The 23,108-nt window shown below is 43.2% G+C and overlaps 1 protein-coding gene across 2 annotated transcripts; it reads right to left on the reverse strand.

The window, feature by feature from the left end:
- Positions 1 to 47: 47 nt before the first annotated feature.
- slc13a5a (solute carrier family 13 member 5a) lies at positions 48 to 21,229 on the reverse strand. 2 transcript variants are annotated; one of them, XM_061740428.1, is made up of 13 exons: positions 20,994 to 21,229; positions 17,712 to 17,840; positions 17,487 to 17,623; positions 15,841 to 16,073; positions 15,508 to 15,660; positions 13,761 to 13,941; positions 11,602 to 11,724; positions 11,262 to 11,474; positions 6,202 to 6,305; positions 5,996 to 6,117; positions 4,776 to 4,937; positions 2,438 to 2,575; positions 48 to 2,351 (listed from the first exon to the last, which is right to left on the reverse strand). In XM_061740428.1, the coding sequence occupies exons 1-13, from the start codon at positions 21,105 to 21,107 to the stop codon at positions 2,223 to 2,225; spliced, it is 1,938 nt and encodes a 645-aa protein (XP_061596412.1). In that variant the 5' UTR covers positions 21,108 to 21,229; the 3' UTR covers positions 48 to 2,222. The 2 variants fall into 2 exon arrangements, with proteins under 2 accessions (XP_061596412.1, XP_061596411.1); XM_061740427.1 differs by having other exon boundaries at positions 5,996 to 6,305.
- Between the last annotated feature and the right edge of the window lie 1,879 nt (positions 21,230 to 23,108).

The following is a 23,108-nucleotide window of genomic DNA, read 5'->3' on the forward strand; positions in this document are numbered from 1 at the left end:
AGCTTCGAAAAAAAAGTAAAGAAAGAAAGAAATAGTTTCACCAGAAATGTAAAATCAGGATTTTCTTTTATTTGATTAAAAAAAAAACACACAATCAGACAGGCAGACAGCAGAGACACAACCAACATCTTATGAACAAGCTTAACTTTCCACTTTTAAAAACAAAAAACATGTGTTTAGGGCTGGCTTGGATGCCCTGAACCATCGCTTATGCAGTCTTAAACTTAGGCGAGAGACTGCATAAAAAGGAATGAACAAATCACCTGCGTGTCAACCATAGGTGGTTTTGAAGCATTTCTGTCATCACTGCAAAACACTATAAGGGAACTGAGACCGCCCACCAAAGTTAATACCAAAGTTAATTAAAAAAAAAAAAAGTGGAATGAGCAGGTATAGAAGTTACTGAAACACGTTCAGTCACCACAAGTTAGTTATTAAGATTGGCTAAAAGAACCAAGTTGTTGTTGAACTGATACCGTCCAACTCTGGTTAATCCAGAAAGGGAAATGGGTGGAAGAAGCACCCTGGACGCCAACTGGAACACACTTGGTTCAGTCACTGTAAGATAAATATGTCTAAAGATCCTAATTTCAAGTGTCAAGCTACCATAACAGCATTCATAAAAAAATACTGGCAGAGCTGACTGGGGCCTGAACAAGCTCAGGTCCCAGCAGAGTTCCGATCTGACACATTTCAACTCTCGCAGCACGCATTTCAGAGTCCATCTACTAGACCAGCGAGTCCACAGGAAGGTTCCTGGAATGATCCAAGACAATTAACTGGAGGACCCAGCTGCTACAGGAGGTAGAAGCTGGTGGGCTTGAGACAGCCCGACTGGTGTCCTCTGGTTGGCTCTGACTAGAAGCCTTCAAGGACTGAAGATACCTGCTTCATGCAGTTGCTCATAGATCAACTTTTATTAACAAGAATTAAAACTACTAGTAACAAGATGGTACAAAAGTCTGGAATGCGTACACAAACAACAACCATGGCACTAAAATATGTTTAAATAGAAAAACAATACAAAACTTTCAGTATATTTACGAATTACACAGAAAAACTCCAGTTCACAGAGAGAAAACGTGTTTCTTCTTCTGCACACTGACCCAGAGCCGGTTTCCCAAATCAACACAGTTTTGATTAAAAAATAACCATCAATAATAGTTGTAATACAAACAAAACATTATTCAGTGAATCTCAGCTCTTTCTGATGTCTTTCTGATTTTTCAGCAGCAGACTAAAGAGTGATTTAACAATAATTTACATATGATTTTAATCTAATGAACATTTCTACACTGTACCTGGTCTAGGTACAGTGACTGACAAGTGTCCAGGTCCAGACCATCATCCCTCCACCACCTGCTTGACAGTGGCTCTGAGGTGTTTCTGCTGGTTTTCTCTAAACATGGTTCTGGACATAAAGACCAAACATCTCCATGTTGGTCTCATGTGTCCAGAGGATGTTGGTCCAGAGGTCTGCTGGTTTGTTCAGGTGCAGGTTTGTGAACCTCAATCCTGCTTCCATGTTCTTGTTAGAAGAGGTTTTCTCTCGGAAACTAACGGCCCCGGTTCAGTCTTCTTCTGATTGTGGACTTCAACATTCAACATGCTCAGTGAGACCTGGATGTTCAGAGACGGAGCTCTTGGGTTTCTGACTTTAAATGGTGAACTCCAAATAGTTTGGAAATGGTTTTATAACACTTTCCGGATTGATGGTCAGCATTAGTTGCTTCTCTAAGTGCTTTGCTGATGTTGTTCTCTCTTGTCATTGTGTTTATACACACCTGAATGCTTCAGACCAGCAAACTGCCAAAACATGTAGTCTGCACACCAGCCAATGATCAATCCAGCACCTGAATGACACTTATCCTCTTTAACCAAATGACCGGAGGAAGGGTGTACTTAGGTTCCACCAGATTTATCTTTTTCCTTTTCGTCTTTTTTTTTTTACGATGAATTAATAATGACGGTGAAAAAGTCATATGTTATAGTTCCTTAAAGGTTGTACTTGGTCTAATATTAAGATTCACTACAATTTTGGGCCTTTCATGGTGTTTTTCATGAATAAATATAAGGTTTAAAGTTAGTTAGAATCACTGGTCTTGGACTGATGAGAAATAAGCTGAAAGAGAAGAGAGACTCGGGAAACCAGAGCCAGAAGATAAATGGTGCTTCTGGAGGCTCAGAACAAGAGATTCTCTGCTGTCAGGAGATCGTCGGTCCTATACTGGTGCAGTGGCGTTGGCCCAGGAGGGGAAAGAGTCGAGAGAGAACATGACACGCCCCCAGCTGTTGATGGCCAGACTGATGCAGCCAATCCCGATGACGTTCATCACCACGCCCGTCTTAGCCTGCAGGGGACGCAGTGCAGCGTGTTACTGTGACATAAACATGAAAACAACCGGTTTTCATCCTCCCTGACAAGAGCAGCACTCACCATGTCCGACACTTTGAGGAACCCTGAGGAGAAGACGATGGCGTTGGGGGGCGTGGCCACCGGCAGCATGAAGGCGAAGGAGGCGCTGAGGGTGCAGGGGATCATGACGTACAGCGGGTTCAAGTTTATAGACTGGGACTGGATCAGGACACAGACAGGAAGTCACAGCTTCATTTCACATTTAAACAGAAAAAACCACGAGAGCGACTAAATAATCAGAAGCAGAACAGAATGCTCACTAAATGTCAACACGCCCCTTATGATGTCATCCACAGGTTTCTGAATTACATCACATCAGTCTTTATTTATATAGCACTTTTTGTAAAATAAAATGCAGCACAAATTGCTTAACTGTCAAAACAAAGTCAATAGCAGCTTAGCGGACTGATATTTTGCAGGTTTCAGAGAATTCTGCTGGAAGAATCCTGAAATGGTCCTCCGTGACTCCTGGTTACTTCAGCGGATCCACGCTGGAAGAACTGCAGAGTGCCAACAAACATTGTTTCTGGGAACTTCCTGCTTTAAATGTTGTTTCTATGAAATGACTACGTTTAGCATTTAGCTCATTTGATTCAACATGTTGGTCTTCAGAGACCTGTGGTTCAATGGTTTAGGTCCTATTTAACAAACAGCAGGTTCTCTGTCATTATCAACGACTGTTCTTCTTCCTCAGACCCTCTGACCTCTGGTGAACCACAGGGATCCATTTTGGGCCCGGTTCTACTTTCATGCTGCCATTAGGGTCAGTTACTTCACATCACAATGTCTCCTTTCATCTATATGCAGATGATTTACAAACATATCTACCTGTTATGTCCAGTTCATCCAGCATGTTCAACTCTATCCACAGTTGTTTGGATAACATTGAACTCCTGCTGTCAGATAATACTTTGAATGAGAGCAAAATTTAGTGTTTTTTCAATCCAAGCAGCCCAGCAGTGTCATATTTACAGTAGCTCTAGGTCTTGATGCTCTGGCCCCTCACCTTCACCACATTGTCAAAAATCTGGATGTGACCTTTGACAGAAGTTTTATATTTGCTAAACATATCGACTCAGTCGTCAATGAAAGCTTTTTTCAACTTGGACTCCTTGCTAAAGTCATGCCCTTCCTGAGACGTGAGACTTGAGAAAACCATCCACACATTGAGCAGTTCCTGGCTCAATTACTGCAACACTCTTAATTTTGGAATTAGTCAAACTTCTCTGTATCACCTGGAACTTGTACGAAACGCGGCTGCCAGTTTCTGGCAGATTGTTGCTTTGTCGTCGCGGGTCCCAAACTCTGGAACACTGTTGCCCTGAGCAATGTACCGCCTCTGAGCTTCGTGCCCCTGAGCTACCTCTGAGCTACATACCTCTTAGCTACACCTCTGAGCTACATACCTCTTAGCTACACCTCTGAGCTACATACCTCTGAGCTACATACCTCTTAGTTACATACCTCTTAGCTACATACTTCTTAGCTACATGCCTCTGAGCTAGATATATCTGAGCGATGTAGCACCTCTGAGCTACAACTGTTTAAAGCCAAAACCTAAAAGTACTTATTTAGATTAGCTTATAGCACATAAGAAAACTTATTTTTATTTTATTTTAATGTGTTTTACCTTATACTTTTTGTATTTATGTATTGATCTTATACCTGTTTTAATGCTGTGAAGCACTTTGGTTAACTAAAATTGTTGAAATGAACTATATAAATAAAGCTTGATTTGATTTTAGATGAGGTACATAAAGCTCCTCCTGTAAATGTGTTTATATCTGCTGTAATGTTGAACATTTTAACATGTAGATCAACGGAGATAAACTCACCGTTGGATCCAGGCCCTAGTGGTCAGTAGAGGAAATACAGGTCTGGATCGAGACCCTAGTGGTCAAAAGAGGAACAGCAAGTTCTAATATTTCCTAGTTTGATTAAACCTGGATGTTAAAATGTTTGCATTTGGAACATATATCCATCTTATTCCAGCTAGCTATTTTGGCTTATCTGCGTTCAAGCTTAGCTATGATGCTAACAAACATTATCTTACCTTTATTCTGACTGAATGTGTCAATAAATCCTGATTTGAGATGTCGCCATAAAACGCCATCTTAAGAAACAACTGCTGAAGCCCTGAGTCAGCTAGCCAAAGTTAGTGGATGGGACCCTGGACCTGGGACCCCAGGGAGCTCGATCGATCTTCTCCAGGACAGCATTGGCCCTAGCGGAAGTCTGGGTGCAGCCAGCTAACCAGCGAGCATTAGCCTGGTCATTGAACCTGAAGGGTTGGAGGCTGACCAGCTGACCTGCATTCAGCTTTGCTCCTACTGTATAATGATGATGAAGGCGTTGTTACCATGGAGGCGAGGATTGGCAGGAACAGCGTTGCCGTGGCCACGTTGCTCGCACACTCAGTGAAGGTGGCGATGAGGAGGCAGAGGATGACGGCGATGGCCCACGGAGGGATGGAGTGGAGTGGCGTCATCTGAGCACCAAGCCAGCGGGACAGACCGGACTCCTGATGAAAAAAAACACACAAATGCCAAATGATGTAGTTTAGGCCCAAAAAAGGACCAAGAGCAACATTCAACATTGAAACTGAAGAAAAAAAGCAAAAAGCAAAAAGAAAAGAAAAAAACTAACATATGTAGCCTCTTTAAAACATTTGGAAAAAAGGTGAAAATCGAATCAAACCTGTTCTTAAAGAGGCCAAGTAATAAGCTATACAGATACAAATTAAATGTGATCTGAAAACATCACGTGAGAGTCCAGCAGGAGAAGACGTGGACCAAAAACATCTCTCTGATGCTGATTCGAACTATCTTACACATCATTCTTCTGGGTTTCTGCTTTTCTTTGGTGAATTTCTGTAATTTCTGAAAAACTGATTCCAGAGTTTGCTGCCTCGGTTTGTCCATCTTTTCCTTTAACTTTATAAACTTTATAAACAACATTTGTTCTGCCTCTGGAACCAATTGCCTTGAGTGACAAACACGACATAGCTGTGTGTTTGTTCAAGGACATATCTCAGGAATGACCGCATAGATTTAAATGATTGACAGCTCTGTGGAATCTTCACGGCCAACATATTTGACGAGCAGTTCAAGAATCACGTGATTTAAGTGATTACCTAATCTGAACAAAGAAAAGATTGTATACAGTATTTGCCTAAGAGGATCCTCGGTAGTCCAGTTTTTGGACGCTTTTACCACTAATGGAAACATAGAGATCAAATGTAATTCATCAAGACTAAGCTGGAGAAAGTGAAGGTTTTTTTTTGTTTTTCTTTACTTCTGGTATTTGAAACCCGTAGCAGCTAGCCACCAGAGCAGCCACATTCTCATCTATTTCCAACATGTCCACAAAGCAGCGGATGATGCAATTGGGTTTTGATTTGATGGAAAAGGGTTTTTATATCTTTTTATGATTAAACTTGGTCACACTATCATGCTTTGTGTGATTAAAAGTGGTTTGAATGGTCTCTTTCTGATGTGATCCTGGTACCAGGGTGTTTGAATGTGCATCCATGAATTTTTTTTTTTACAAAGATAGGGGAATTTATCAATAATGTTTTACCTCGCTGCCTTTGGCCAGAGCGAAGCCTCCGCCCAGCAGCAGCACAATGTTCCATGGCATCTTCTTCTGAGTCACCTGCCAGGTGAGCAGAGGAGGGGCGGGGCCACGGGAAGCCTGGTTCTCTGAATGGATGAAAAAAAAAAGCTGCATCAACTGAGACCACATGCACATTAACCCACGGTATAAGAGTCTGCTGTTTGTGATACCTGTGTGGCTGTCGCTCCAGCTGCAGAGATACTTTGGCGGCTCAGAGGGAAGAATGAACAACAAAATGGCAACAAACAGCGAGACAGTGGCGTCGGTGACGAACCTGCACACGAGCAGAGAAACAACTTCACATCATGTTCCACTTCAATACACAAGTTATTTCCATTACAAGTTATTTTGATGGGGTACTGCCTGAGAACCCAAAAACCAGCCATGTCACCAGCCTACAGTGGTTTCTTCACATTCTTAGATGCTTTTTTATTTACTATTGTAAAAAGCATACAGGTTTGGGAAATCTTTAAATCAATGCTTTCTGTTTTGAGAGGATCCTTGAAGTATTCCTTCCAATGACATCCCCTGTCCAGGTCAACAGCATCCCACCCCCATTATATACCCAAAGGTGCTGAAATACCTCTTTTCTCTCTCTGAGCTGCCTGACAGACAACTACAGTCTTCTAAGAGCCAATCGAAAGTCTTTATCCATGGCCTCTCTGAACCCTGGTACCTGTCAGCGGCTTCTGCAGTCCAACATGCTGCTGTCTTGGTTGACGCATCTCTGCAGCATTCAGTTCAATTCATAAATACCTAATTAATTAAGAATGGAGCAAGAGATCTACAGGTGGATCAGTGGAGCTTCTGCAGTAATGTGGACAGTCTGTTTAGGTGAAGAGAGAGCTGAGACTGATGGATCTATAGGTGTGTTTCCCCTAGTGGGAGTTCCAGGTAGATTTTTTCGGGGCCAGATTGTTGACGCGGGTCTCCATTACAAGGAAGTGCCCTGCGAAAGAGGCCTTCTAGAACCTCTACAGGTTGTAAAATGTTTCTGTAGTAGGAGAGATACTTGGGTTGGCTGAACCTCCTGGCAGGCGGTCTCTGCTAAACAGGATTTATAAATCACGTTCAGCTCTCTAACATGAACATAACTCACATGACCATAGCTCATTTGAACCATTTGAACCAGAAACCTTTTTTTACTAGTACATTTGATGATTTATTTTTTGCTTTGGCTTAAAACTGCTGAAAAAGTCAATAACAGATGAGATTGGGATAATTGACATGTCTTTATCTCATGATGGCAGAGGCACGGTGCAACGCCAGACACTCAGTAAATCAGTGATGATTTCACCATTGACTGGTGTGTTTGCATGTTCTCACGACCTGAAAGATACTGGAATATTTCCAAATCTACATCCTGGGTCGGTTTTTCTGTTGAACTTCAAGTAAGTGGTTCCCATTGAACTGAAAAAAGAGATTTTTCACGACAAAATGTTCACTTGAAAGCTCTTTCATTCATCTTCCTCTTTTCCAATTTTACATGACTTTCTGTCTCTTATTCATTTAACATCAGTTGGTCTTATGTTTTGAAGAGTGTCTTTTTCTTGAACTTATATTTTAAAATGTTTTTAGATTGATCAGAAACTTTTGATCATTGCAAAACTGACTCAACTTTAGTATAGGTTTTTTACATTTTGTTATGTCTTCGTGCTGCAGAATCAATGTGAAAATTGAAGTTTGATGTGAGCGTTCATGTAGTGTGCCTGCACTAACACACCTCAACTGTAGGAGGCAGTAGAGTTTTGTACAAGCTACTGTTTATTTTTCGTGATCTTATTGCTATCAAAACCAGATTTGCCTGGTTGAAAACATATTTATAGTTTGTTTTGTATGACTAAAGAATCTTCCTCATTCACCACATGGTGGTCATGGTTTTCATGGTGTTCCACAGGGTTCTGCATTGGGATCAATATTTTTCTTTCTATATATTGCTGTGTTTCATTTATCTGAGAATTCAGAAGGTAGAACTGGATATAACATCAAACCAGACATGACAGTTGACAGCATTCCAATTGGAAAGTCAGAAAAAAACAAGAAAAATCTCATTGATCAGTTCAATAAAACATATATATGAACCTTTCCAAAAGAGGGACTAGCAACTGCTGCTTTTAGCAATACTACTCAATAACAGGTCTGTCTGTGTTATTTAGCACACACAGAGAACATTGCAACATGTCCAGTAATAACATAAAGTTACTAGGCTATGCTATATTATAGTTTAGCTCATGCTAAGCTATGATAGCAGCTATGGGTACCTGATATTCAGACTAATTTTGCCAACAAGGATTTTCATGAAGTGAATATTGCTGGCCGGGCTAACTGTGCGGGACTTTGGAGTTTTTCATTTAATTTTTTTTTTACCAGGATTTTTCCTCAAATTCCTTCATAACACACATTAACTGAACTGCTGTCTTCTTCGTTATTAATATTGTTAAAATTAAGAACATCCCAACTTCTATTCATTAGCTTCCTGAATTTAAAATTCTTCCGCTCACATATACATTTCTTGAGGGCCCAGCTTCTTCTTGTCTTAATTAACTCATAGTTTCATATTAGGACAACAGAGCTCTTAATTCTCAGACTGAAGGCTGTAAGAACAATGCCAGAAATACCCACGTAGCTGCGCTAGAGCTGTTTGACCTCACTTATCAGTTCAATCTCAGCTCAGCCGAGGTCTTCTGCAGGATGTCTGAGCGTCACTGGCAACTTGTGTAATCAGGAAATCCAAATCATCTGTTTGTACATACTGAAGATCAAAGCCCCCCACCCTCTGACTAGACTAGATAAGAATGGTCGACGTACTACAATCTATCTAAACAACCAAAAACACCTTCCTACAGAGGTCAGCTTATCCTATCTGCTGGGAGAATATCATTTATAGGCCCAGTGTTGCCTCCAAGGCTGGTGAATGAAGATTCAGTTTTTTTCATTTTTGCACCAAAATTAGTTCAAGCATGCAGATTCAGTTTAACTGAAATTAGATGCATATTTACTCTCAATGTGATGCATGGACTTGAGAACCTCAATTATGTCCAGTAACTACGGTTTCCTCTCAGACAACACACAAAAACCCAAAAGCAGTCATGCAGGATCACATACTTACATAAAGGGGAGATTCTCCTGGCTTTAATTCATGACAGAATACGTCCAGGTTTTTGGTCCTAAAATGTACATTTTATTTGATATTTTTGTCTTTTTGTCTTTTTGTCTTCCTACAAAGTTAATTTTGCTCATCTGGTTATTTTCCATGCTTGTGTTGCATTGATTGATGAGGATGTCAATAGCCTTGTTGTTCTGTTCTTCATGTTCTCTGGAGTTTCCACATGTGTTTTCAGTTTTGTTGGATGGTAGGTGGACTTTGCCTCTTACCCTTTTGTTTGCATCACTGTCTTGGATTTGATGCTCGTCGGGAAGTGAGCTTTGGATTTTGGACTGTGGTCTCTTCTGGTGTTCTCCCTTTGAAAACTGTGGCACAACCGCTGATATCATGCTGCATCGCTGCACTCTCAGGTCAAATCCGTTTTTAGATGGTGACATTATTGTTCAAAACATTAGTATGACTCAAGCAGGTAAGTTACATCCAGGCGCTGACGTTGAACTGATCTGCAGCAGGTGGGCAGACCTGTATAAAAGCATATTTTGTCAGTTTGCTCGTCTGAATCAATCAGGTGGAAGTTAACACAATGCCAAGAGAGACAGACATCAGCATTGGTGCTAAAAATATCTTCAGGCTTCACTGAACTTGTCAAATGTTCAAGTCCATGACATCACAAGTAGACCACTGAACCTGATCGCTTTGGAGAAAAATGTCTTCTGTCTAAACAAACCAGCAGACTTATGGAACAACGTCCTCTGCACAGATGAGACCAGATGGTGGTGGAAGGATGATGGTCTGGACCTGGACACCTGTCGGTGATTGAGTGGACCATGAAGTCCTCTGAAGACCAGAGTCTTCTAGAGACAAATGCGAGGACATCTATTTGACAGCTGAAGATTGGCTGAAACGGGGTCATGTGACAGGAAATGATCCCAAACGCAGCATCAGATTTATATCAGAATGATGAAAAATAAACTGTGTGAAGATCCAAGACCCTAAAATAACTGAGGCAGTTGTAAAGGTGTGGAGACTGGTAAAGACAGGTTATTTTTGGTGAAGGTGGATCTGTTGAATCATGCTTGAATGATTCCTCTGAGTCATGAAATGTTAAAATGACCTGACGAGGTGCGCGGCAGGTCAAAGTCCATAATTTGTACCCAGGACACGTTTCCAGTGTTTGTTCTTCGCCTCTGGTTCCTGTTGGTTCGGGGGTTTTGCCCTGAGGCGGCTCCTGCGTTTAGCAGCAGTTTGACTTCATTTATTCCTCTAAACTCCGTCCTTGTTCCATTTAACAAATGTATGTATAATTAGGGGTGTGTTTTTTTGATTGGCAGCTGACACAGCCAATGACTAGCTGTCATCACCATGGCCACTTAGCACTGGGAAGTGCTAAGTGCACTTAGCACAACACAATTCTGAGTTGTGAATAAAAGCCGAACAGAAAATGATCACAAATATTTTAAAGAGAACCTATTTTGTTGTATTGTTAACTTCACGAACAGACCACCGTGACTGGTTGTGGGTTTGTCTGCTAGAACAGGTAGCTTGGGCTAACCAAGCATTTGCTAAGCACGGACGTCAACTCTGATGTTGCCACTGAAACAACATTTGAAATGTGAACTCCTGCTGAAAATGTTTGCCAGCATCTCCGTAGCCTCTCCAGTGTGGATCAACTGATGTAACCAGGAATCACAGTGGATCATTTCAGGATACTTCTATGTAGAAATTTGGTGAAAACTACAATCAACGCTGGTAGTAGTTGGCTAATAAATCACAAGCAGAAAGTCGAATGACCGCAGGTCCCAACAAAGGTGCTGGTCTGGTCCTGGTCTCAGTTCTGCTAGCCCTGGTTTCAGCTCTGGCAGTACCTGTTTAGATGTTGTGAGATTTTGAGGATGTTTGGACAAATTTTATTCATATTAAATAATCTTAATTAAGGGTCAACATAAGGTTGAGCTTCTTCCAGTTGGCTTTTAGGTCTGTTTAATCCAGACATTTGCAACATGGTCTGTGCAGTATGAGGAAAACAGGCTTCAAAAGCACATAACACCTGAGAGTGACGTCATTGAGGGTTGTCTCATTGTTCTTCTTCTTCATATTACAGTTCACATCTTTTCTGGAACTTACTCAGCTTTGGAGTTGAAGATGTGGGTGGCCCAGCCGTCCATGAATCGTGGGTCTCGTGTGAACCACAGCACTACCATGAGGAGGAAGAGTGACAAGACACTGACCTCCCCATAGCTCATGGGTCCCAGACTATCGTGCTCCTTCCTGATCACTTGGTACGCCGCCTTTTCCTTCTCCGACTGCACCGACCCACAACCCCACGTCTTCCGCAGGCTGCAGCACATGAAAGAATATAGTAAAACAGGGTAACGTGTGTATGTGGAAACACCTGCTGCTCCACATGATGGATGGTCAGAGTCGAGTCAGAGCTTTTGTTTTGGGTTTTAGGGAAGTGGCTCACTTGCAGCCGATGAATAGGAACTGGAGCCACAACCAGGCCAGCGTCAGCATTAGCACCATGATGGGGAAGGCGAAGGCAAACCATGATGCAAAGTTGATCACATCGCCATTCTGAGGAAACAGTCTGCAGGGAAAAGTCAAACAAGAAAATACCTTTGTTCCTGTGTTGTTCACAACAAGAAGATAAATCTGTCAATAAGCTGCATGAAAATTCTTCTTCCCAGTCAACGCATGACTGCAAAGAGGGAGACCCACAAATCCTGAAAACTCATCGGAAATATTCACTACAGGCTGTGGAACCAAGGAACCACCTCCAACTGACTTATCGGCTAAACTGACTAAATGCAGATGAACCTATAGGTGTCGAGTATCAGTTCCAAAGGGACCAGAACTCAGACATCTGTAACTTTCAGCTCCACAGAGAAACACTGGATGATCCTGAACTTTCATCTGTTTTACAGAGTTTATGCCAAATACATTTTAAATCAATGTATCCCTCCGTAGTATTTGTACTACTGATTCCAGGTATCAGATAGAATGGAGTGGAGACACTGGTTAAACTGGGAAAGTGTAGACAAGAGGAAGCTTAGATGGAGAGACCTGTGGAGTGTGGAGGGCAGTCATGTTAGATTCATACGATAGGGCTACATACGATATGTTAGCAGCCCCCCAGAACCTAAAACTCTGAGGACCTACCATGGTCATTGTTTTCAGGTAATGCACCTTTAAAACCTATCTTTTCAGGCTGTAAAATGAGCTCACAAGGCAATTACACATGGCGACACAATCAGCTTAGCCGTAGGTGTTGGAAATAGACATAAAAAAATCAGGAGTTGTTTGGAGAGTCAGGTAGGCAAGAGTTTGGATGTTTAGAAGCTGCTAGTGATGGGAAATCCCAGCAGATTTAGTTGGAAAGCTGGTTGTTCCTCAGGAAATAGTTTGTACTAGTTTAAGACCTGACATGGTCTTATGGTTAGTGAGAGAATAATTTACTTTATTGAGCTGACAGTTCCCTGGAAGACTCAGTGGAGGAAGAAAGTTAGATACACAGAATTAGGGGCAGAAGCTGAGCAATGAGAATGGAAAGTTAGGGTTCGTCCAGCACAAGTGGGATGTAAGGGGTTCACAGCCAGAGTCACAATACTGGGGGAACTGGGAGGATGTGGGCAGAGTTTGAGGAGGTGTTGGATGCTAGCGGTATCAGCACTTTTACTGCCTGGAACTTCCATGAGCTGAGTCTGGGTCTACTGAAGGTGTCAGCGCTGGTTTGGCAGCCATGTTGTACAGTAGGTGAGGTGATGGAGGTTGTTGTGTTGGAGCGGTGAGAGCTGCCATTAGGGAAGCAACTCTGGGATCACTGTTTAGCCTTCTACAGGAGTCGTGGCCCTAACTAAACAAAACACTGGTAAAAGGAGGTTCCCACCAGAAAACCCCTGAGACATGTCGGTTATTGCTGCTCACAGGTTCATAGTGAGGTTGTGTCGAGGCCTCTATTCAGTGTGAATCCTTCATTGGAGAACAATTTTCTTGTGTCTACTTAAAAATAATCTTCCCCTGTGGTGGAAGAAAAGTGTTGAAGCTAGATATTGTTATCTATAACCATGACGGCAGTAAGATAAACCTTCTGTAAACACTCACCTCCAGTTTAACCTTATAACAAACTGGATTTATTTTTAGATTTTGTACATTTCCCTCCACAACATATCCAAGTCCATTTGAATGTTCCTCAACGAAAGGTGTCCCTTTTGTGTCCAAAATATGTATTAAAAATATTGGGACAAAGTTTTCACACAGACAGTCTGTAAAACTATCATCAGTTAGCACCAGTACCTGAGGCGGTGGGGCTAAAGGCTAGTGCCGGTAGCAGCTAACTCATCCAGCCAAGCCATCGACCATGTTGGACTGACATGGATAGTAGCCAGTGGTTGATTAGCTACCTCTACCTAGACCTCGACCGATCCCTGGTATCTCCGCCAGGACATGGTCAGGCTAGTTGAGGGTCCTGGTGGAGATCAGATGGAGCCTCACTTGAACTTGTTTAAGTGCTGTTTCAGTAGCAACATCAGAAACAAGGATGGATGTCCTGACTTGGTCAGACTGGATGTAAGGTAATGCTAATTACCATTTTAGCTCAGCATACATTCCTGTATCAGCTCTTACTGCTTCATCTGTCCAATCAGCACCAGGTTCGGCCCAGTTCCTGTCAGGGTGGCGATGCCTCCGATGCTGGCAGCGTAGCACACACACAGCAGGAGACCTTTACTCATCCTCCTCTTCTCCTCTTCTTCGTCACTCAGATCCTCCAGTTCCATGTGTTTGGGACACTCCAAGATCACGACCACTGACAACCCAAAGGAGAGACACAATAAGAACCGATGGTTACGGTCAACTCAGAACCACAAATACATAACCTAAGTCCTAGAAGACCAGAAAAGGTTATTGACTTGACCTGTAACCTTTGATAGGGCAAAAAGAAAAAATGCCCTGGCCGGGCTTGGGGGACTGGGCCTCCCAGACCTGGTGTTGCCTGTGGGGAACGTGGGTGCCTATCAGGGCCAGTACCTCTGGCCCTGCCTCCTGTCCTCATGCTCTTCTCCACCTCCTGCTCCCCTACATGACTCACACACACATTCACTTAGGTCCGAGGGATTGGGAGGTCCAGGGCGTGGGGGAAGCTGGCTTACATACCCCGGGACTGCCTTACCCTCAGTTTTTAATGACATTTTAGACATCTCTACACTTAACAGATGTACACATCACAAGATCACTTGCACATAGGGTCTTTGGAGGAGGGGACGCGGTAAAATGTGACTACTGGCATAGCCACATGGTGGCCTGACCTCCCTGTTTTAACCGCATTAGTTACACCCACACACACTCATCACAAGGGGGCAGTCTTCCTCCACCCATGTTTCCCGCATTCGGCCCGGGGCGGGGGGACCATTGGAGGGACTGATGGCGGGACCCGGGTATGGGTTCGCCGTGCTGCCTGTGGGGGGCGCTGCTGGGCTGTGCCGGGCCTCCAGGGGGAGATGGGAGTGGTGAGAGAATGATTGTCCATGTTTTTGTCAGTGAGTGTATGTTAATGTTTCCGTGTGAATGGGTGTCCGTTGTTTACCTGGGTTTGGGACTATTAGCTGTTGGGCTTATCTGGGTGGCTCTTTGTTGGGGGGTTCTTGTGTTCCATATCCGTCTCCGCTTCCCCGCACCGCCCTTGCAGCTGGGCGTGCCTTTGGCTCTGGGGTTCCCACTTTCATCGGGGCGACTGTCGGCCCTCCTGTCCCTCTTCTGGTCCTCCATGGGGCTGCTGGTAGCCTGGTTTCGGGTTTCGGGTTTCTTCTTTATCGGCTTCTGGTCTCTCGGGTGGGGTGGTTGTGCCCTCCCTCCTCCACTGTAGTTGCAGTTCAGGTAAACCCTTGTTTTCACTTTGCACACACACAATTACGCAAACATACACTCCTGCTCACTCACCTAAATACTCACCCCACAGTTTTGGTAATAGATAATCGCAGTAGCCTAGTCCTGATTTAGTTTTAGAGACCTGGAATGGTTTCTGTTTGTGTCTCTGCCTGTTCCCATTTCTGTTTGTTTTTTCCCTTGCAGATTCAAAAGGCTTGTGTGGCCGTTGTTTTCCTGTGTTTCTCTCATTTCAGACTTGTAGCAGATCCAAAATGGATTGGCTTGGCTTCAACAGTTAGACTTGGACTTTCTCTTTGAAAATTCAACAAAAGATGGCACCGTTGGTGCTGCGCCTTGGATGGGGAAGCTCTATGGATTGTTTTCAGACCCCGATTTTTGCTACATGTGGCTTGGATCTGAAAGGCCAGAAGGAATGCATCTCCTGTATATAGTCAAGTCAAACCAGATTTGCTTTAGTTCCTTCACTGGTTCTGCTCTGCTGACTCACCTGGACTGATGCTGCTGTGGTCTGATGGAGGTTTGTCTTGCGGCATTGGTTTTACAACCTCCTGGTTGTCCATCGGATCCTTTGATGTCACTTCCTGTTCAGGTGACACTATGTCTTCTGGGTTATGCTGTGTCTGCTCCGGTCTTTCCCCACCTGGAGAACGACCCCAACAATAAGGTCCAAAACAGGCCATCGAAAAATATTTAATCGATCCAATGCCATTCAAGTTTCATACTACTACACTGTGTTTTTCACAAAAAAGTAAAACGTTAGAAAACCTTCCAGAAGCGGCAGGACTTGTGAGAAAACTTGACATCTTCTATTAAAACACACCTTTCTCTGGGATGCTCAGCCCAGCGGTTTGCTGGATGCTAATGGCCTTCTCCTGGTGTTCCTGATGTCCAGCCACAGTCCTGCTGTGGCTCTCGGAGGAGGTTGCGGGGTCTATGTTGCTGTTCAGCTGATCCAGGATGGCCTGCACAATCGGCACCATCATGGCAGTAGTGGCTGTGTTGCTGATCCACATGGACAAGAAAGCTGTGACTCCCATGAATCCCAGCATTAACCTAGGACACAAACAAAGAGAGGATAAAGCCCTTTTACCCTGCCCTTGACTGCGTTTAAGACTTTCCTGCCTATAAAGTCCAAATCCGTTGCTGAGTTGCTGCAGCTCCATGAGACAACATTCACTTTTATTTGTATTATTTATATTATTTTTTAAATAATTAAATTTGAAGCACATGGTAACTAAATAAATTGTTTCTAAATGAAGCAACAATATCTATTTGTGATCTGGCATTCAGCGTGAGAGAAATGTCAATATGAACTTGACCTCTGCTGTTTTGCTAATGCCTGACCATCCATCCATCCATCCATCCATCCATCCATCCATCCATCCATCCATCCATCCATCCATCCATCCATCCATCCATCCATCCATCCATCCATCCATCCATCCATCCATTTTTCTCATGCTAATGCCTAATAAGATCTTTTTAAGCCCCAGTGACATCAAATGTGTAGTTTAAACCTTAACAAGTGTTTTGTTGTGCACTACTTGCCGCCTATGCCCCAGTCTGTGGCCAAACAATAACCAAAAGAAGTGGATTTTTAGATTCTGCCATTTCCTCAAAAACATTTTAAAAAGCTGAGTCATCTTTTGCTCGGGACCTTGAACCAGCTTTTACCAAAGCTTCTTTATCAAAGTGGACATTGTTTTTTAAAAATCAGTGTGCATTCCTCAATGTCAAGACATTATATACTGAAAGAAAGGAGGGACACAAGAATGGAGCTGTCCTCACTTTATAGCGCTAACTGTAATCATTCCTGAGCCGTGAATAAAGACTTAGCACTACATAATCATTCATACAACATCATTCAACGGGATTCTGTTGTAAATGTTTGCCGACTGCTCCGCAGCTCCTCCAGCGTGGATCATCTGAAGGAGTTGGGAGCCACGGCGGATCATTTCAGGACCCTTCCAAGTCTGCCGGGACCTGTGGTCAATCAGCCTGCACTCGTGCGACGACAGTGGGTCTAACTGGACCAGTAAACCGAGTCACTGTAGGACATAGCTGAGCTCTGCTATTCCTCCTTTTACGTCGCACAACACTTGTTTTGGAATGATGACGTGTGAGCAGATTTGATCAGAATGAAAGTAAATATATATTAATTAGCAAAATAAATTGGCATAAACTAAGTCGGCCAAAATTGCTGTGACAGAAATAAGCGTGCGGTATGGTTTCCTTCTTGTGATCATATAGATAGAAAGGCTTTAATTAGGATATTGTGTTTAGATCATTGTTGTCCATGTTGGATGGATGAAAAGTAGCGATGGGGGCCTGGTAAACTCAGTCTAAATAAATAAAGGCTTGAGTAATTTTCTTTTTATTATTATAGTAAGCAAGTATGGTACTTTCCATCAAAGTAATGTTCCTTAAAAGTCAGCTAATATGTAATGCAGTGATCATGTGACTCACAGTGCAGGCCGAACGCCGACCAGAAGCAGCACTCTGAGCGCGATGCGTTTGTGGAGGTTCCAGTGCTCCACAGCCACAGCCACCATCAGCCCCCCCAAAAACAGCATGTTGGTGTCCTTCAGGTACTGCATGCACACCTGCGCAACAAACCACTAAACCTTCAGCATTCGTCATCTTCACAGGAACCACAGAAACATAGAGAATTGTGTGCGTGTGGGGTCTTACGTCTTTGGACTCCATAATGCCGAGAAGGGGAAACAGGATGGTTGGTAGCAGCGCTGTCACCGCCAGTGGCAACACCTCGGTGCACCAGTACACCGCCATGAGGGCTATGACATAAGCACAGGCCGCCTCCTGCACACACACACAAACACATACATTCTTGGGCTGAGTTTACAACCATTTATGGTTTAAACAAACTTCCTGAAAATGTGAGTGAACGCTTGTTTCCATGTACATCATTTTGCACTACTTCTCTTTAAAACGAGCTTAGAAATCATTTGATTCAAGGTCCAATTCACCCGTCTGTAAGCCCCGCCCCTCAAACACTGACAAGCCAATGGCTGTTGAGGATCAGTTCCACAGGGATCAGAACTCAGACATCTTTAGCTTTCAGTTTTAGAGAACCTGAAATCTCATCAGTTTTATGGAGTTTATACCAAAAATAATTATTTGGACGTGTCTGTGCTTGTAATACTGACTCCAGGCTGGACGACCAAGTAACCATGGTTACCAGTGGGCCTCAATTGCTCCACCAGTCCATGTTTCAGCCCCGGCAGCACTTGTTTTGGGTTTTGTTTTTGTAGTAACAACACAAATGTGGACGGAGAGACTGATTCAATCAGTATGGATGTAAGCTGAGCGAAAGTGTATCGCTAGTGGTGACCAAGATTAGGGGTGTGTTCCAGTTGACTTCCAAGCTTGTTTGTCTCGACTTTTGGATGCAACGGGGGTCATCCTGAGCCCCCAAGTTTGGCTTCAAAGTGACTCTTTGAAGAACATATGCGTGATGTTACAGTGAGTTTGTCCAAGTCTTTTTGTACCATCAGTGGGTTTCCGCTTGGAAAAATCGCCCTCTAATGGCATTTTTTCTTACTGAAGCAAAAAGTTAGCGGCACACAACAGGCTCGTGTTTTCCTTTCAACATGAGTCTGTTTTCAGTGTCAATGTGTTTAAAAATTTAAAGATCAAGTTTGTGTAATCAACTGCTTTACGTACAGGTAAATAGATGATTAAATTAGTGATGATCAATGAAAATTGTAAAATATATCTGAATACATTCAGGTTGACTAATCTGGTGTTTTTTTAAATTGTTTTTATTTTTGACATTTCATTTCTTCTGGGAACTTTTCGTTTTGCCTTTAACTGCTGAAATAACACATGGAAAACATAGCCGGTCTTCAGAAATCTGTATCTTTGCACCAGTGTAACATATAACACTGTGAACACAAAAGCTATTATTGAACAAAATATAAGATGTGTTGATGCAGACTCTTGCTGTGAGCTGCTAAGGTGCTGCAGCTCCACATGGAGGGCGTTTCTGTGAATTCAAGGTCACTGACCTGCAGCGTTGTTTGTGTCTCTCTGATACACGTCTCAGATCTCATTGTACCTTTCCTAAAAAAACAACAACGATATGGGCAACCCCCTAAGTACCCCAGTAGCGGGGTACTTAGGGCGTTCATGGGGTTCAGAAGGGTAGGATGAGCCAGGTGCTTGATGATCATCAGTAGCTGTGCAATTGCTACAAAAGCAGATATTTCATCAATCTGCTGGTCTGGAGCATCCAGGTTTTTGTTTAACACAATGCCAAGAGGGAAGGACATCAGCAATGGTATTAGAGAAACAGCTGTTGCTCCACATCAGTCTTGAAATGGTTATAGAGCCATTTACAAATGATTTGAAGTTCAAAATTCGACAGTGAGAAAGATAACTCACAAGGTCTGACCAGAAACTTCAAGTTAGTGCTGCTGAAGAATCAAGGGAGAACTTGGAATTGCCCACATAAAGTAAGAAGAGTTCAACTATTTGTCACAAAGATAAAGTGATGACATCATTGCAACTGTAACGGAAGGAAAGTCGTTTATTTCAGCAATGTTGGGATTTTCTGTCCCAGGAAATTCAGTTTCTGAGTAACTCGTGACCTTCAAACAGCATGGATTGCGTTTGTCAATCAGTGACAAGAAGCTGTGCTGCAGCTGCTGCACATCAAAACACTGCTGGAAGTTATTAATCAATCAAACAGATAAACTCATCTGATTCCTCCAGCGCTGATGTCCGTGTGACTTCTACATACACACACTTTACCGCAGCTATCAGTGTTCCACTTATTTTAAAGGGTTATTACAAAATTCTTTGATGTGGTTAAAAAACGTCAACAATATTATTCAGTCTAAATTTGTGATGGTTTTCCTGAACGTAATCTGGAGGCTTACTGCTCTGTAAATACGTCACTGTCCAGCCAGCATTTAACGGGACCCCGTGTGGGCTAATAGTGGGCTGCAAAGTAGTGGTCTGAGGTGGTTTCTCTGCAGGTTTCATAGTGGTCCCGCCTGCGTAAGCCGAGCCTGGCCAGCCCTTCCCCATCTCATGGCATGAGATGTTAATCGCAGTTAGTTATTGTAGCTAGGCTGACTTAGCTTATGCTAACTTATGAGGCTAATTAATATACCTTTACATCAACTCTGATCAAATCTGTCCAAACATCCTTATTTCATGTGTTGCTATGGAAACTGGGGTGCATCCTTTACTGGGGCCGAAGTTGCCAAGATCATTGAAAAGCTGTATGATGATCAGATCTTCTACGCTCTGGATGTCGTGGGACTGTCTTGATTGACACACTTCTGCTACATTGCATGGACATGAAGGGAGGTGCTTCTGGACCGGCAGACTGGGATGGTGGTTCCATCTTTTCAGAAAGTACTGTAGGATGTGTTCCAACTACAGATGAATCAAACCCTTCCACTTCCCTGGTAAGGTATATGCAGGGGTGCTGGAGAAGAGTCCACACACATACAGGAGATCAACGTGAGTTCCCTTCCCGGCTGTGGAACAGCAGACACGTTCTATACCCAGGTTCCAGGTTGGAGGATGGGAGGTCGGTTGTTATGTAGACTCGTGGACGTGGAAGTGGCCGAAGATCCTCACAGATACAAGCGTCTGAAAGGAGTTTCCTTCGCAGAGTTGCTGGAATCTGCAGAGATAGGGGTTCAGTCATCCAAGAGAACCTGAGTCACTGGTCCTCCACATCCAGAGGAACCACTTGAGGTGGTTCACTTGGGTGCCTCCTGAAGGTGTTTTTGGGATGTCCAGCTAGTAGGAGGCCCGGAGGTAGACCCAGAACCCGCTGGAGAGATTCTATTTCTCAGTTGAAATGGTAGCATTTGGGAGGACAGGACCTCTCTGCTTAGCCTGTTTTACCTACATATATGGAGGGAGGGTAAACCGGTACCGGTGAAGTTAATAGGTCCGAGTTATTCTGGTCAGTGTGGTGTTGGGTGGTCTCACCGAGGTGCTGAGTGCAAGTGGCAGCAGAACGAACGGGCTGCAGAACAGGATGACGACACCTTTCAACCTCCAGATCTGCCGCAGCATTTTAACCCGCAGAGGAAGAACAGACATGAGCGATGATGGTGAAGACAAAGATGAAGATGAAGAGTAGATCTGTCTGATCGGGTTTAGACAACAGGTGGACCTGCGGACTCCAGCTTGCTCTTCACTGCTTTCTCTGCTGCTCCCTCCGAGTCTCTCCAACACAATTGTGATGCATTTCACGGCCGACACTAAATATTAACTTTAAGTGTGTAACACACACACACACACACACACACACACACACACACACACACACACACACACACACACACACACACACACACACACACACACACACACACACACACACACTTCGTGTCCCTGCAGACTTTATCTCCACTCTCGCCAGAACAAACACAGAAGTGGAAATCAGATGTTTTTACGTCAGGCTGAACTCACCTTTCAGATTGGATCACTCTGTGAACTTTAGCTCGGATTTCAGGTTTCAGCAGGACGGATTCCAAACTGAGAGTTTGGACTGAATACAGAACAAGTCTGAACTGTGTGGAGGCGTTTTATGAAAATAAACTCTTTTATTATCGAAAAATGTACGAGAGCGTATCCTCTTAGATTTCAGATGAATTATAGCATGTAAATTTTTTCATTGCACTTTATTTAACAAAAATAAAACCAAGGATAAATAAGTTGAGGTATTTTGGTTACAGTTTGGTCCCCACAATGACTGACAAGTGTCCAGGTCCAGATCATCATCCCACCACCGGGTGGTGGGATGATGGTCAGTAAAGAAATTGTGGATCTGAATCCAGATCCTGGTGTTCAGAATAGGAACCGTAGGTCTGGATCTGGACCCTAGTGTTCAGAATAGGAACCGTATGTCTGGATCTGGACCCTAGTGGTCAGTAGAGGAACCGCAGGTCTGGATCCAGATCCCGGTGGTCAGAAGAGGAATTCCAGGTTTTCTTAGTCCTTAGAAGGGGTCAACCTGGAAGTTGACCAACCAGATCTAACAAGATCTGGACCAGATTAACCAGCATATCTGTTTTCTGTTGATGTGAAGGAACAGTGACTTTTATCTGAACAGTTTTCACAAGAATCCCAAATGTTGAACGTTTAGGTCTTTAACCAAATGTCAAACCTCCCGACCCTCCTGTTGTGGGGAGATCTGCGCTCTGAACGTCAGGTTTATCCTCTGCTGTCATCTTGTGGACTCAAACCAACCTGCATGAATTCAGAATGAAAGCATGTGGGCACTTTCAGTTTTCAGTCTGACTTTAAAGACACTAATGTTGAATTAAATATGCACAAAATAATCAACATTCATGTTAAAGAACAGAAGAGTTGCTCTACATTAAAAGTAAAACCTTCAGACAGGAAATTGTTCCATGATGAAGAAGAGTGAAACTGAGGAAAACAGACTGAAATCTGCTTTTTAAAGGTTTCATGTGACATTTCAACGCATCTGTAATCTGATTTTCAAATGTTTGTAATGAATCCCAACAAATGCAGATGAACCTGGAGTAAAATGACCACTGCTGGAAAATACTGGGATACCTAGTTGTTTGAAAAGATCATACCTACAACCAAAATATGTCATGATTTTAGTTGAAGTTTGATAAAAAATCATAGTTTTCTCTAATTTAAGAGTTTTAAAAATATCTATAACCAGGATGACGTGATGGATGAATTATGTCTTGCGGATCAATGTTTACTCATTAAAGCAAAGAAACCCACACCGTCCTGCTTTAATGACTACCATCCAGTTGCACTTACCCCCATCATAATGAAGTGCTTTGAACAGCTAAAGTAGTCATGTCGCACATCAGATCCACAACAACCTCCTTCTCAACAGCACCAAAACCAAAGAGATCGTTGTCGACTTCCGGAGAGGCCAAACTGTACACCCACCACCAATGGCGCTGTCATCCAGAGACAGCGCCAGAGACAGTCCACCCCCAGATTCCTGGGGGTGCACATCAGTGAGGACCTCACGTGGACAGCAGTGCTGGTCTTTAAAGGAGGGGAAGCTCATTTTCGCCTTACATCATAAATTGTGTCAGTTTATTTGTA

This window comes from Cololabis saira, chromosome 14 (assembly GCF_033807715.1).
Source record: "Cololabis saira isolate AMF1-May2022 chromosome 14, fColSai1.1, whole genome shotgun sequence".
Lineage (NCBI taxonomy): Eukaryota > Metazoa > Chordata > Actinopteri > Beloniformes > Belonidae > Cololabis > Cololabis saira.